General features: G+C 40.6%; 1 protein-coding gene across 4 annotated transcripts in view; it reads right to left on the bottom strand.

Moving 5' to 3' along the window:
• Positions 1-10,528: 10,528 nt before the first annotated feature.
• The window catches only part of LOC121296420 (RING finger protein unkempt homolog), a 21,665-nt gene continuing 16,484 nt past the window's right edge, over positions 10,529-15,709 (bottom strand). The window contains exons 13-17 of one of the 4 annotated variants that reach the window (XM_041221976.1): positions 14,810-14,992; positions 14,481-14,665; positions 13,721-13,978; positions 12,599-12,783; positions 10,529-11,983 (exon numbers count right to left, since the gene is read on the bottom strand). In XM_041221976.1, coding sequence (XP_041077910.1) covers positions 12,628-12,783; positions 13,721-13,978; positions 14,481-14,665; positions 14,810-14,992 — 782 coding nt within the window. In that variant the 3' untranslated portion in view covers positions 10,529-11,983; positions 12,599-12,627. Of the gene's footprint in view, positions 12,784-12,963; positions 13,109-13,720; positions 13,979-14,480; positions 14,666-14,809; positions 14,993-15,709 lie in introns of all 4 variants that reach the window. The other 3 variants (XM_041221978.1, XM_041221975.1, XM_041221977.1) reach the window with 3 other exon arrangements.

The raw sequence follows: 15,709 nt of genomic DNA, 5'->3' as shown, positions 1-15,709 counted from the left end.
ACAAAGGAGAGAGCAGCAAACAATAATAACGGATAGAAAAGAAACACAGGTCTGCGCTGTGGCATAAGCTTTTTTTCACAACTTTCTGTATGAGGCAACAATACATTTCCTGTATACATTGAAGGCTATGTAGAATTTAACAGGTGCAACATGAGTGATCTGTGTGGACATGCACAAGAACATCTGTTTTTTGGGACTAGTATGCAAAACCTTCAATTATAAAGAATTTCTTGAAAACTTTGGTTGCTCCTTGATCAGAATCTCTGTTCTCTGACCTACGGGTTGAAACGCTTAAACCATTGCTGTGTTAACTATGGTTTTTAATATGTTCAAATACTATTCAAATACTCAACAAAGACTATTGTTTTTATTGATAATTTATTTGGGCTAGGGCCTTAATTGAAACGGGAGTTGCTGTCTATTTCACCTTTGATGGGATTTCTCACTGGAGGAGACTTCTAATTATCTGTGTCCCAGGACGAGGCACCCCGGATTTACTGAACATTCACAAACACGAGGCATTCAGTTAACAAGTTGCAGCAGGAAATCACCCGACATGTCTTCCCAGCTCTTCTGCAGCAATTCCCAGAGATGTAGGACACCTGTGGGTAGCTTTGCTTTGACTCTTCTGTCCAGTTCGTCCCATACAAGTTCTATGGGATTGAGGTCTGGGGACTGGGCAGGCCAGGTCATTAGATTGAGTTGTCCTTCACTTTCCTTCTTCGCCAGATAGTTCTTGCACAACTTTGAGGTGTGTTTCGGGTCATTATCTTGCTGAAGAATGAAGGACTGCCCAACTAGCCATAATCCTGATGGAATGGCATGCCTCTGAAGTATGCTGTGATAGCCATGCTGGTTGAGCTTGCCATGGACTTGGTAAAGATCACCAACTCTGTCATCAGCAAAGCAACCCCAGACCATGACACTGCCTCCTCCATGCTTGACAGTGGGAACCACACATGCAGAACTCATGTGCTCACCCTCTCTGTGTCTTACAAATACTCGGCGGTTGGACCCAAATATTTCAAATTTTGACTCATTGGTCCATAAGACCGACTTCCACGCCTCAAACGTCCAGTTTCTGTGTTTTTTGGCCCAGGCAAGTCTCTTCCTCTTATTCTGCACACTTAACAATGGTTTCTTTGTAGCAATTTTTCCAGTTAGGCTAGCTTCACGCAATCTCCTCTGAACAGTTGATGTTGAAACATCTGTACTTCTAGTAGCATTTAGCTGAGCTTGTGTTTCAGGGGCAGTTAATCGCAGGTTTCGCAGACTTGTGACTCGAATGAACTTGTTCTCTGATTCGGAGGTCACCCTTGGCCTGCCTGACCTTGTTTGGTCCTCATGAGTGCCAGTTTCTTCAAATCGTTTGATGGTCTTAGCCACAGCAGTTACAGACACTTGCAAAGTTATTGCGATTTGTCTTAAAGATTGACATTCATTTCTTAATGTAATTGGTGACGAAAGGTTAATTAGGTAACATGCTAGTTAACTCAGAGAACATCTAGCAAATATACTTTTATACATAGGCCAGTGTTCTAATACCGTGTTATACACATTTCAGACTTTTAACTGACTTGGGCTTCAGACTGAAATTCCCTTGCTTTGGGTGACCATTTCATTAAAATTGACAAGATTTAATTTTTCATTTAAAAATGTAATTTTTGAATGCAATTCACTTATAATTATCAACTTATATAAGTACATGTATCATATAATGAAATATTAAGTGTTTATATACAAGTTTATACAGTTAAAAGCATAGATAATCATGAAAAACCTGGTTTCAAGCAGGTGTACTCAAACTTTTGACTGGTACTGTGTGTGTGTGTGTGTGTATATATATATATATATATATATATATATATATATATATATATATATATATATATATATATATATATATACAGTACTGTGCAAAAGTTTTAGGCAGGTGTGAAAAAATGCTGTAAAGTAAGAATGCTTTCAAAAATAGACATGTTAATAGATTATATTTATCAATTAACTAAATGCAAAGTGAGTGAACAGAAGAAAAATCTAAATCAAATCCATATTTGGTGTGACCACCCTTTGCCTTCAAAACAGCATCAATTCTTCTAGGTACACTTGCACAAAGTCAGGGATTTTGTAGGCATATAGTCAGGTGTATGATTAAACAATTATACCAAACAGGTGCTAATGATCATCAATTCAATATGTAGGTTGAAACACAATCATTAACTGAAACAGAAACAGCTGTGTAGGAGGAATAAAACTGGGTGAGGAACAGCCAAACTCAGCTAACAAGGTGAGGTTGCTGAAGACAGTTTACTGTCAAAAGTCACACACCATGGCAAGACTGAGCACTGCAACGAGACTCAAGGTAGTTATACTACATCAGCAAGGTCTCTCCCAGGCAGAAATTTCAAGGCAGACAGGGGTTTCCAGATGTGCTGTCCAAGCTCTTTTGAAGAAGCACAAAGAAACGGGCAACGTTGAGGACTGTAGACGCAGTGGTCGGCCAAGGAAACTTACTGCAGCAGATGAAAGACACATCATGCTTACTTCCCTTCGCAATCGGAAGATGTCCAGCAGTGCCATCAGCTCAGAATTGGCAGAAAACAGTGGGACCCTGGTACACCCATCTACTGTAGGGAGAAGTCTGGTCAGAAGTGGCCTTCATGGAAGACTTGCGGCCAAAAAGCCATACCTCCAATGTGGAAACAAGGCCAAGCAACTCAACTATGCACGAAAACACAGGAACTGTGGTGCAGAAAAATGGCAGCAGGTGTTCTGGACTGATGTGTCAAAATTTGAAATATTTCGCTGTAGCAGAAGGCAGTTTGTTCTCCGAAGGGCTGGAGAGCGGTGCACGAATGAATGTCTGCAGGCAACAGTGAAGCATGGTGGAGGTTCCTTGCAAGTTTGGGGCTGCATTTCTGCAAATGGAGTTGGGGATTTGGTCAGAATTAATGGTCTCTTCAATGCTGAAAAGTGCAGGTAGATACTTATCCATCATACAATACCATCAGGGAGGCATCTGATTGGCCCCAAATTTATTCTGCAGCATGACAACGACCCCAAACATACAGCGAAAGTCATTAAGAACTATCTTCAGCGTAAAGAAGAACAAGGGGAGTCCTGGAAGTGATGGTATGGCCCCCACAGAGCCCTGATCTCAACATCATCGAGTCTGTCTGGGATTATATGAAGAGAGAGAAGCAATTGAGGCTGCCTAAATCCACAGGAGAACTGTGGTTGGTTCTCCAAGATGTTTGGGCCAACCTACCTGCCAAGTTCCTTCAAAAACTGTGTGCAAGTGTACCTAGAATAATTGATGCTGTTTTGAAGGCAAAGGGTGGTCACACCAAATATTGATTTGATGTAGATTTTTCTTCTGTTCACTCACTTTTGCATTTTGTTAATTGATAAATATAAACTATTAACATGTCTATTTTTGAAAGCGTTATTACTTTACAGCATTTTTTCACACCTGCCTAAAACTTTTGCAGAGTACTGTATATCTCAGTGCGGAGAAAAGGTTTGTGAACCCCAGTGATAATTATGGAAATTCCATAATTTTACCATGATAGCCTTCTTGAATCAAAGTCTTTTCTTAAATATCCAATAGGGTTTATATTAACCAATTCCATGTCTTTTGAAATAAAATGATGTATGAATTAGACAAACAATGAGTAATTAAGATTCAGGGTATGTGAAAAAGTAAGTGAACCCCTGGTTTTATCAGCTCACTTAAGGGGATAATTAGAATCAGGTGTATAAAATAATTAGGTAGATCTTCAGGGGTGAGTTTGGGAGGACCCATCCTATATAAAGATCAGAAACTTTGTGAGTTTGTTCTTCACCATACGGGTGTGTGGAAACACGTCATGCACCGATCAAAAGAAATCTCTGAGGACCTCAGAAAAACAATTATTGATGCTCATCAGTCTAGAAAGGGTTACAAACCAATCCTAAGGATTTGGGGCTCCACCAATCCACGGCCAGTCTACAAATGGATTATTTTAATATATAATTATATATAATATTTAATTTTGTTACTGTGCAGTTATTCGTTTAGACAGTGTCTGACACAACATAGTGGCTACTAATCCATTTGTTATGTGAAGGATTATACCTTGAGTAAGATAACTGCATTTGCTGTTTATTACTGTAATAATAAAGACCCTTCTGTTTTCAAAAGAACTCTATTCTGTTTCACCAACATTGTCTCACCTTGTATACAGTATATACACAATTGTATGATGCATAAGTCCTTTAGTTTTTATTTAAAATAGGCTAAGCAGCCACAGGAATATGGGAATACAGTTAGCAGTTAGCCTTGTTACAAATACTACAACTGCAAATGAATAAATAATAATAATAATAATAATAATAATAATAAATAATAATAATATAATAATAATAATAATAATAATAATGTGTTATATACACACTATCTAAATTGTTTGTAATTATTCAAAACATTTTGTTCATTCTTCAAACCGACAGATGTGTCGTTGATTCTCACTGACTTTCTTAAAGTCTTTAGTTTTCATATAGTTTTGTTTAAGGAGTTTGATGCGCTTCCTGCATTGGTCGGGGATCCTCTGTATTTGAGTTTCGCCCCACAACGCTGGGAGACTGCTTCGAGCAACCGGAGCGAACTCAAAAGCGGGGTGTTGCGACACTCTTGTTCTAAAGAACGAAAGGGTTCTTATGTTATGCATGTTTCTAAAAAAAAAAAAAAAAACCATTTAAAAAAAAAAAAATATAATATATATATATATATATATATATATATATATATATATATATTTTTTTCTGTGTTTTTAAGCTAATCATGGGTACAATCAACATATTTATTTAAATAACATAAAATAAACTATAGAAATACAGCATGTTTGAAACTCAACCAGTAAGTAAGTGGTTTAACAGTAATATAACTGAGAAAAACAATCCAGCATAGTTTTTGTATAGAATTATTTTTGATAGCATTATTTTTTAAAGAATAATTCTCACTCATATACTCTAATATAACACTTTAGTTTTTTTGACGCCCATCGGCGTCCTGTTTAACAAAGCTAAAAAGTTATCGTTAAAAGTTTGCATAACCAAATGTATGGGGTATATACACTTTTGATGACAAATTAATAATAAAATGTAGATATTTACAACTAGTCACTAATACACAGTTAATAAGTTCAAATCTTTAAGACACTTGTGTCTAACGTCTTCTTTTTGTGGCACTGCAGCTTCCTGTTTAGATTTCGTGGGAGAGGAGGCGAGCGGCACTCACATCGTGCGTCGGGTTAGTTTACACTGCCTTTCGGACTGGCCTAAGCCGGCATCGAGCCACGTCTTTAGTTGACTGTTTAAACTGCAGAAAAAAGATCTAAGCCCTAAGCCATCCTAAAAATGGCCAGTGTAAATGCACCATAAAAGTAATGTTAGAATCAGCATTGGGAAATAATTACATGTAATGCATTACTGTAATCTCGTTACATTTTGGTACCTGTATTGGTCCCTTTTTCACACAGGTGATGAAATGAGTTAATGCATTATATTTTAAGTAACGCAGTTTGTTACTTTTAGTAACAAAAAATGTTCCTTTGTCTTCATGATGTAGTTTTTGTTAGGAAATGTACGAACCACCACCAGAGCTTGTGTATGTGTGTCATAGCAAAGGGGATGAATACTTATGCAATCAATTATTTTCTGTTTTGTATTTGTAATTAATTAATTTTATTTTTCACTTTGACATTATGGATTTTTTGTGTTGATCAGTGGCAAAAACTCCTAATTAAATCCCTTTTGATTCCCTGTTGTAACACAATAAAATGAGAAAAAATCCAAGGGGGGTGAATACTTTTGAGAGCCACTGTAAGTCAAGTTCTACTTTCTATCGGTGTGAGTAGGAATGCGCTCCAATGTAGGGAAAATATCAAGGACCACAATAATAAAAGCGGAGCAGAGTTTCCATGCAGAGGGTACTGGTCTATCTCTGGAAACACTATATGCTGGGGAGTACAAGGCAAGTCATTCATTTATTTGATTTATTTTAATCATCTCATTTTCAATGGGGTTTTCGGGGACAGCAGTTCACTCAGTTATAGTACAGCAAACCCCATTCACACTATATACTATTACTTAACCATTTCTCAGTACTGGACTCCAGCTATCTATTGTGGACCATTAATCGATATCTCTGGCTTCACTAGAAAATCTTTACACTTACATCTAGTCATCTCCCCACCACTCTTACTCCACAAATAACAGCTTTGCGTGCCACTGTTCTTCAGAAATTTATTTTAAAAATATAATTTTTCATAATGAAAATATTTAAAATGCATTTGCTGTATTTTGTACCCTGAAGGCTAGCCTGGGGCTGAGCACCCTGAGCAGCCAGGAACTCGTTCAGAAGTACCTGGATCGGAAAGCTGCAGAGCAGGTCAGGAGTGGAGCAGGGAGGGGCAAACATGGGCTTCGAGGATGAGTCACAATAGTACAGGTAGTGCTTACATGATGGTTTTTCAAGCTAAGTAAATGAAAACATATTTCTATTGCTTTGCAGTCTGAAATAGCGTCTTGCCATGCAAGCTGTCTGCAGAGTAATATATTGTACTATAGCACAATCTGTGGCTACCTGTGCTAAACACACAAGTGCCATTTTACAGAAGGGCAAAGAGATTGTTTTAGGGAAATAAAGTAGATTTTATTTAGTAGCTGCATTGGCCATGAGATCTGAGAACCAAAAAGTGAAGTGTTATCCCTTATTAGACTCTCCTTCACACATTTGCAGCAAGACGAGGGAAGACATTCTCACTTTGTCCCATCTTTCCCATTTCTACATTGCACAAGGGCGCTTGAGTCCTATACTTGGGTAAACACTGTCTAATGAAACGAATGTTAAAATGTAAAAGGGGACACTGCTGATTTCTGTTTGCAGACGAGATACAGTATGAGAAGTATGGTGCAGTGACGTTGATTGGATCCTACAAGAATAAAAAGCAGAGGCTTCACATCGAGGTGCTGAATGCTGTCAATCTCATCCCCCTCGACTCCAATGGTATGCACTGTGTACTCGTCATGCTGTTTAATAGAGGCTCATAGCTCTGTGGTTAGAGCTGCTGGAGTGGGGTGTGTGATTGTGTTTAATTCAGTGGTGCAACACTGGCTGGTTAAAAATAAAATATTTTAGAGCATGCAAACTGTACTGACAAAGAAATGGTATCAACACGCAATATTTAATCAGTGCATTCTTAGTAGTACAGTTAGAGTGCCACAGAAAACAGGTATATTTGTTGCATTACCACTAATGCTTATTTGTCAGTTTATTAATTTCTGTTAAAGGCAGCTCCACTTTTTGTCACTACTTGCACAGTCCTTTTGAAGTGATGGTTTATGTTAATTTTAGTATGTAAAGTTTATAATATGTGAAGGGCTTTGAGCATGATACGTTCACCAGCCTGTGTCTGGACATGTTGAAATTGAGGGTCAGCAGAGTCAATAAGGTGCCAGCGACCCTTTTGTGCAACTGTCCTTGGACCCATATGCATGCTCCCTGAGGTAGAGACCAGGAACATGAAGAAGAAAAAAACTGAGCTGAACCCACTCTTTAAGGAGTCCTTTGAATTTACGAGTCTCACCGATTACTGGGGGTTGGGGTTGGCAAGGGGACATTTTCTTCTGGCCACAATGATATAAACTATAGTTGTAGGAAACCTACACTTCCTAACAAAATAATTGATTGTGGATGCCTTTCCTGAATTAATGGCTAGGAGTATAGAATGGTACCTGTAGTGGACAGTATCTATCATACTAACCAGCTAGCAGTAAACTAAACGGACAAGCTTTGATGGGCCAAATGGCCTCCTTTTGTTCATATATATTCTCATGTTATGTTCTTATAATTCATAATTCTCGTTGTGTGAATTATGAATCGCCCTATATATTCAATCAGGTGAAGAAAGGAAAGATACCATCTGATTCAGTTCTTAACAGTCCCAATCAGCGTTGACATCACCTCCTCAGGCAGAAGTGCCATGCATACAGATCATTATTGCTGTGGCTTGTCCTTGTGTAGCTACTCAGACCCTGACCCTGTCTTTTTGTGGCAGCTTGATGTCTCTGGATCAATGCTGTGCTGCCGGAGCCTGCCTGGTACTTCCCGTCTTTGACTGTGATACGCTGGGTACTGACGACTTTGAGGGAGAGGCTTTCCTGTCAATGAAGGTTATCCCAAGTGTGAGGGAGTCCCAGGAACCTGCAAGGACCCAGCCGATCAGACTACCGCTCATTCACACCAAGCCCAATGGCGAGTAAGATACAGTTGCAGACAAAAAGTACTGGCACCCGACACTTAATATAATTCAAGAAAACCTGTTAAATGTAAGTGAACATTAGCTAGCCAGCAGGAGAAAAAAGAATCTTCTAAGGATCTATGTATCCAGCTCATGCTTTTTCTGCAACAATGCTGGTTTTCTGTTCCTACAATACACCACTCACTTCACAGCACCAGCATTGCTGCTGAAGGAACTGGATACACTGCAATGTTTAAAAGAGAAAGTCACTTGCAAACGTTCCTAAGTAAAAGTTGATTCGCCTATGATGTGGGAATAATAAAATATCAAAATAATTGTGGATATGTTAAAAAAACTAAATGCTGCGGTATGGACAGCACAGGATACAGCAAAGGCAAAGTAACGTGTTTCATGTAAAAAATGCAGGGGGTTCTGTAGCACTTAGCTTGGTTGGCGTTAGCTATTAGGAACTGGACAAGCATTGATGGACTGAATTGCTTCCTCTGCTTCGTAAATATTCTTGTTCTTTTGTATTCACTTGGTGATGGTGCTTTTCAAGTACTTGGCCAAGTCTGTAAAACAACAGAGGACAATATCCTGAAGCTGCTGGAGTCCCAGCGCAGTGACTGAGAAGCCCAGGCTTTCACCAAGCAGCAGCACCAGAGAGAGGAAATCTCAGGAGGTGTAATGGAGAAGAGGGCAAGCCTCACCCTGCACATCACCAGGGAGCTCTGGAAATCTCAGGAGATGTAGTGGAGAGGAGGGCAAGCCTCACCCTGCACCTCACCAGGGAGCTCCTGAAATCTCAGGAGATGTAGTGGAGAGGAGGGCAAGCCTAACCCTGCACATCACCAGGGAGCTCTGGAAATCTCAGGAGATGTAGTGGAGAGGAGGGCAAGCCTCACCCTGCACATCACCAGGGAGCTCCTGAAATCTCAGGAGATGTAGTGGACAGGAAGGCAAGCCTCACCCTGCACATCACCAGGGAGCTCTGCCCAGCAGCCTGTCAAAACACTGAATCCATGTGTGGTAATCAGCATGGTATTTATAGATTTCACTTGACCTGTGTGTGGCCACGTGAAAGCTTTTAAACTGCCAGGAACACAGGTGCAGATTAGCAGTGCATACTGTTCGTAGATGTGTTTCTGTTTTATATATAGGATTTAATTCAATTTATTTGAGGATTAGAAACATATTTGCTCATTTATTTAAAAAAAAAAAAAGTATGAATACCAAAACTTCATACATTTTATGACAAACATGTGAAGACATTGAAAAAAACTACTAGTCAACATTTGTCATTGAATTTATGAAAATTCTTCCAGTATTTCTAAATTGAGCATTATTGAGTGTTTAGATCTGGATAAACAGAACAATAACATGCATCTATACATAACATTGAGAAAGACTTCTAATCAAAATGCCTCTCATGAATGTATTAAGTTTCTTTTAGTACTACTAATACAATGAGTTGCTGTAAAGTTGTAAAAGCAGTGATTCTAGATGCAGTTTTTCAACATGCCTTGTGGCGCCTGTGTCTAGAGACTGTGAGTGCATGCTCTGGTTTTAATGCATGTCTGGCTTAATTTTGTTTTTCCCTAACAAGCAACTGTTTTATTTATTTCTTCAATTAAACTCCTGATTTAAATAAATCAGTCAATACTTTTTTCTTCCCCATCAATACACACAGGTACACTTTAGAAAATAATTTGACCCCTTAAAGTACATTAATTATTTGTTACTTGTCTCAGCTTCATGCCCAGCAGTCCCCAGATCTCAATGGAACATTGTCTTTTTCATTGGACACACTTGCAAACCTGTCTAACCCAAGCGTGCCACAAGAAGTCAAATGCCTGCCATAGAGTAATGAAGACTAGATCAGCCAATGTGTAAGCAGTAGCACCATCTAATGCTCAACAGTGTATTGCCTGTAAAACCAAAGGAATCACTTGAGGGTGCTGGCTGTTCTATAAAGACAGTGATCTAGCCTTTAGTTACAACTATCTAAGGCAGGCATATAGAACTGAAGAACAGCTCCTGAAAGCAATTTAACAGACAGACTAAAACAGTGTTTGAGTATTCTGGACCACTCAGGAAGTATTGCAATTATATAGCCTTAAGGGGGACAGTTATTGATTGCTTGCTTGTCATTTCACAGGGACCTGCAATACTTGTACAGTCCATCGTTTCATTACCTTTTTATAAATGAACAGAGGTTTGTAGCCCAAGCTCAACACAACATCTGCTAGCAAAAAATAGATTTATTTTCCTCTACAAAATTCAAAAACATCATTCTGGAACAAGTTCTAGTCATACAAATTCCCTTCAGACATCGCCAATACAAATGCTTATCAAGTAGAAGTACACTCTCATTTAAAAAGAAAAACAGAATCCGAATTTCTTGAATGTGAAGAGAACTGAATCTCCACTGGGAAAGATAAGACACAGAGAAATTGAAATCTCTTTATAAAACTAGTGTTCTTATAAAAAGCGCCATCATAAAATGATTAGGATTATCTATCGAAGCATAAGATCTTTCACTTACAAACTATACAAAGCAGGTATGTTACAAAGTGGAACATCATGGTTGTAATTAATGAACAGTGCTCTTCTGCTGAATTGTATGGCATTTTTGACATTGCCTTTACTGGGAGAAATCCATAAGCAGTCAGCCAGGCACCAGTGTACCACCATACTTGCAGAAAGATCTAAAGATCTTAAAGATTAACAGATCTCGAACTGCACGGTCAACCGCTTTCTGCAGCTGACGTGGGAGAGCTGATATTATGCAACACAATTATGTTTGGAGAGCTTTACTTCATGTGTATCTGTTTATATACTTAACTCTCTGCTCTCTTTTTATTTCTGTTATTTTATCAGGATTAGATTTGTTGGTCGCTCACTGGTTGGTCTATTTCTGATTAAACGTTTTTTTTTGTTTGTTTTTTTATATATAAAAGACAGTTGTAATTTTAAATGACCAGTTAAACAACCTTTAAAACAATCTTCAATGATTCATTTTTAGCTGAGGCTGTCTGTACACAAAGTGTAAAAAGGCTTGGCCAGGGTGTAGGCACTGGGGGAATTTGACTTTGAACTGATTCATATATTTCAACATAACCTTTGCCATTTTAGTCCAGGATATCAAGTCATGTGTTTGTTACCTGCCAATAGTTACACACGATGCTGACTGCCAGCCACAGGATACTGTTTTAGTCACCCTCGTGCCTCACATCTAACAGCTACCATTACAGGACATATGAAAAGACAAAAACACAAATATTGCTGCAATGAAATACCAGTTTGGAATGCATATGGCCCTTTCTTAAAGGAAAGCTTGTGGGGGACAGGGTTGCATTATTACATTATATGATGTATACAAAGAAAAGACATCAAAAAGAAATAAGCTTCTTAAGAGAAAACTGAAATGAATTCCAGTACACCATGAAGATGCAGTTTACAGGGACCTGTTTATGACTGGAAGGCTGCCTGTAAACTTGCTCAGGCTGGTCTGGTTCTGTGGCCACAGCTTTGTGTTGGCCAATTAAAGGCTGTGGTCTGCATCCTGGTCAAGTACTCTTGCTGCTGCCCAGCTGGTCGCCCAGGTCACCCTGCTGCGTGTGAATTCTGCACAGGCACATACCCACAGCAGTGCCTGGTCTGGGAGCCAGCAGGCCAAGGAAAGCACAACAATAATCACCCTGAAATGGCAAGGAGAAAAAAAATATATTTTTCTTAACAGCTGAACAGCAGCACAGATCCATCTCTGAGGGCTCCATTACAGGACTTTATATATTAGCAGACCCCAACTCAGTCAGAGCAACATAAAAGCACGACATCTCTGGTGCGTGTCACACTGGTTTGGCAATGCCTTATTAAACTGGTTCTAGGTTTGTGGGGAGGTTCCAAGGTAGCAACATCTAAATGTTTCTACATGACTTTGAACAGGTCACAGTTAGAAATGATTACTGCCAATTCAATTGCAAAAGCATGACGTGGTTATGTACGATATACTGCAGAAGCAGCCTACTTGTCCCTTCACCCAGTTCAGGTTGTAAGGACAGAGCTAAACCAATGTTTCTAAGAATTCCTCAGCCATTTACACAGAACTTAAATAACACCCCTCTCTCTTACTGAGATGTGTAACTGTGGTTGACCTGCTTTGAGTTGGGCAGAGTGGATAACCAGAGGGATCTCTGGTGGCTCCTACAAAATCAGCTGACAGTGGGTGCTATTGTTACCACTTGCCGGTAAGCAGTTTAAAGAGAAGAGCTCTTCCAGCTCTAACAGTCTATTAGATATGAGTGGTCTCCCACCTCAATCTACTGCAGGAAGGCCAGTGTGGTCAAGACTGCAGGCTCAGTGTCCCGGTAGGCTGGCAGACAGGACACTCCTTTGTGCGGGAGCAGGCCTCACACAGCACAGTGTGTTGGCACGGCAACATCACACGGCTCCCCTCCTGACAGCGCAGACATTTCACCTTCTGCAGCTGAAAGACAGCCTGGGGAGAGACAGCACAGGGCTCAGATCTCAACACAGCTCTCCAGGACACGGCAAACAAGTGGACCAGACACACAATTAAATACAACACAGGGTAAACATTTTGTCATTCTGAAACTATCCTCCAGAACTACTAAATGCTTAGGAAAGAATACAAAAGCTAGGAAAATTAGAAAAATACCCCGGAAAGTCATTTTTGCTTAGGCACTGCCTTCACGGTGTTCAGTTTTCAGCTGTTTGTGTTGGTGTTGGTGTTGGTGTTGTAGACAGAATGTGGTCCTCCCACATGGAAGGAATGTGCAGGTGCTTGAATGGGGGTCCATGTGCTATGGTGAAAAAGTAAAATGATTGATATAATACAGTGAAAAATGAACTGTCGAAGTCAAAGTGCTGGCAGTGAACCTGGGAAATAAACTGGAGTAGTGAAGGGGGATTTGGTGTATAAATCAATGCAGCACCCCTTATCTAAACTGAACCTAAGAATATTTAGGAACAAGAGAAAGCCATTCAACTCAACAATTAGCATCCAGTTCCTAGTAGCTGATTGTTCCCCAGAAGGTTTTTAAAGGATGCCAATGATTCAGAATCAAAAACATGGCTTTATACCCATTCTATACCCTCACCATTCTCTGTGTAAAAAAAGTGCCCCATACAATTTCCAAAAGTGTCCCGTCGTCCTGGTTTCTGGACTGTTGGTAAGGTATCAACTTTGGGTAACACGGTCAATTAGGGTTTTAAAAAGTTAAATCAAATTGGTTTTAAATTAGCCGACAGACACCAAGAAACCTACATTTGATCTAATTTCATAGCTCTTTAGAGTAAATAATGTGAATAACACAGTATTTTCAAGCAGAATTTGTTGGTTCATTCTGGAGTTGCCTATACATGTCTCTTTCTGAAGCTCATGAAACGTGTCTGGAGTCTGGCCTTACCCTTACCTGCTCGACTCTCTCCAGGCCGGAGCGCAGTTGTGTCTGCAGGTTATACAGCGTGGGCAGGGGCAGCAGCTGGAGCTGCTCGTAGCAGCGAAGGATCTGCGGCTCCTTTCCGGCCTGCAGCCGCTGAAGCTCCTCATGAAGCTGTTGAGCTCGCTGCTCCAGCACCTCCCTCCGCTTGAGCGCCATAGCACCCTCCCGGCCTGCGCTGGCTGCGTCCTCATTCGCCTCCTCCACATCCCTCTTCCACATGTCACACGCCTGCAGAAAACACCCACTGTTAACACACGGCGGCAACACATACAAGAAGAAGCAGAGCGCAGTTTCAATTACAAACAGCTTCTTTTTATGGTGCAAATGTTATGGCTTCATCTTCAACTAATTATATGGCAAGACTTCATCACAGGTAACAGAGTAGCTGCTTTGGTTCACCATCAGTAACTGTGAAACTATAGTAATTTCGAAACCACATCTTCTCGGATTTGCTCTCAGTTTTTTTCTCTGACGGCAGTTCATGGTGCAAACTGATCGATACATTACAATAGTGCGAATAAGGGAGTATTGTGGTTGGGGAATCACAAAGACTACTGGCCCTTGTTGAAAACCACAGGATTAGTCCACTCCTTCAAAATATTGTGTGTCAACCAACTATAATCAATTACTGGTGCGCTAAGACCCTGACTCAGCATAGTTTGTCTCTAAATGTCCCAACATCTCAATGGACAGTCTTGAATCCAAATACACATGGGGGTTCACGCCTCACCTGTCTGGCCTGCCTCCAGGACTCCTCCCATTGTTTCAGCGCTGTGCTGGCTTCGTCCAGCTCGTGCCGCAGTCGTGTCAGCTCTCCGGGGCTGGCCCCTGTCAGGAAGGCAGGGGAGGAGCTAGGTGAGAAGTTCCCAGGGGGGAAGTGCTCCCAGATACTGCTGTTCATTCCGTTCAGACCTGCTAAACACAAACATTCTTACTACAATGTCTCACTCAATGCCACAGTTAATTTGTACTCATATTTAACCATTTAACAGCCAACATGACCGTTATCCTTCATACCAAATGCTCACCCTCCCACTAAGCCTAAGGAAGATCACTCACCTAGTGAGCTCTGCGGAAAGGTGCTGTCTGATTGGCTCAGGTGGCGCTGGTGCTGCTGGAGGCTGGAGGGCATGAAATGGGAAGAGCTGATTGGTGGAGATGGTGAGGCAGAGTGAAAGGAGGCAGAGCTTCCCAGACAGCCAGGGATGTTAACGGGAGCCGAGCTCTGCAGCAAACTTCCCCCTGAGGGAGAAAGAGACAGGAGAAAGTTAGAAAGGGCAATGCTACACACCTGGGGGATTTTATTTCCACTAGCACTCCTAAATACAGGTACTGACTTCAATTACTTTACTTCAATGACTGCCCAATTATTTTACCCTGATTTCCTCCTCAATTTGAACAGTCCAATCATTTTTTTCCCCTCACCTCAACAATTCCCCACACAGCTCAGGAGAACTAAAGGTTCAGTGGGTGTCTTGATCCCACGACTGAGCCAGCTTCCTCTTACGCCCAGAAACTCGAGAGCGGATGTCAGTGAGCTACCGGCTTCTGGAGGACAAAGGCCAGCCTGACATGTGTCCGTCTGATCTCACTGGGCTCCTGGTCAGTATAGTCCTCTATAGCAAAAGCGCCTCCAGAAATCTTTCACATGGTACACACAACTGAACCACACCAACATCCCTTCTCATGCCGACAACAACTCTGCATCACCATGCTGCAAAGTGTTTCAGCCAGTCAGACTACTGCATTTTTGTTCTTCCCTGCATTTCACAGCACCTAAACTGTCACATTAGAAAACTGCATCACTGCTTCCATTTCTAAAAAGGAATAAACACAGCACGCTGCCATTGAGACAGAACAGCATCTATAGTGACAGCCAAATAGTCCACAACAACAACAAAAGCTACAAATAGACTCATTTGAAATAGACAGTCTAGGTGAAAAACAAGCTCACAAATA

Source organism: Polyodon spathula, chromosome 21 (genome assembly GCF_017654505.1).
Source record: "Polyodon spathula isolate WHYD16114869_AA chromosome 21, ASM1765450v1, whole genome shotgun sequence".
Lineage (NCBI taxonomy): Eukaryota > Metazoa > Chordata > Actinopteri > Acipenseriformes > Polyodontidae > Polyodon > Polyodon spathula.
Note: the sequence above shows the minus strand (reverse complement) of the source record. Positions and strands in the feature narration are given on the sequence as shown.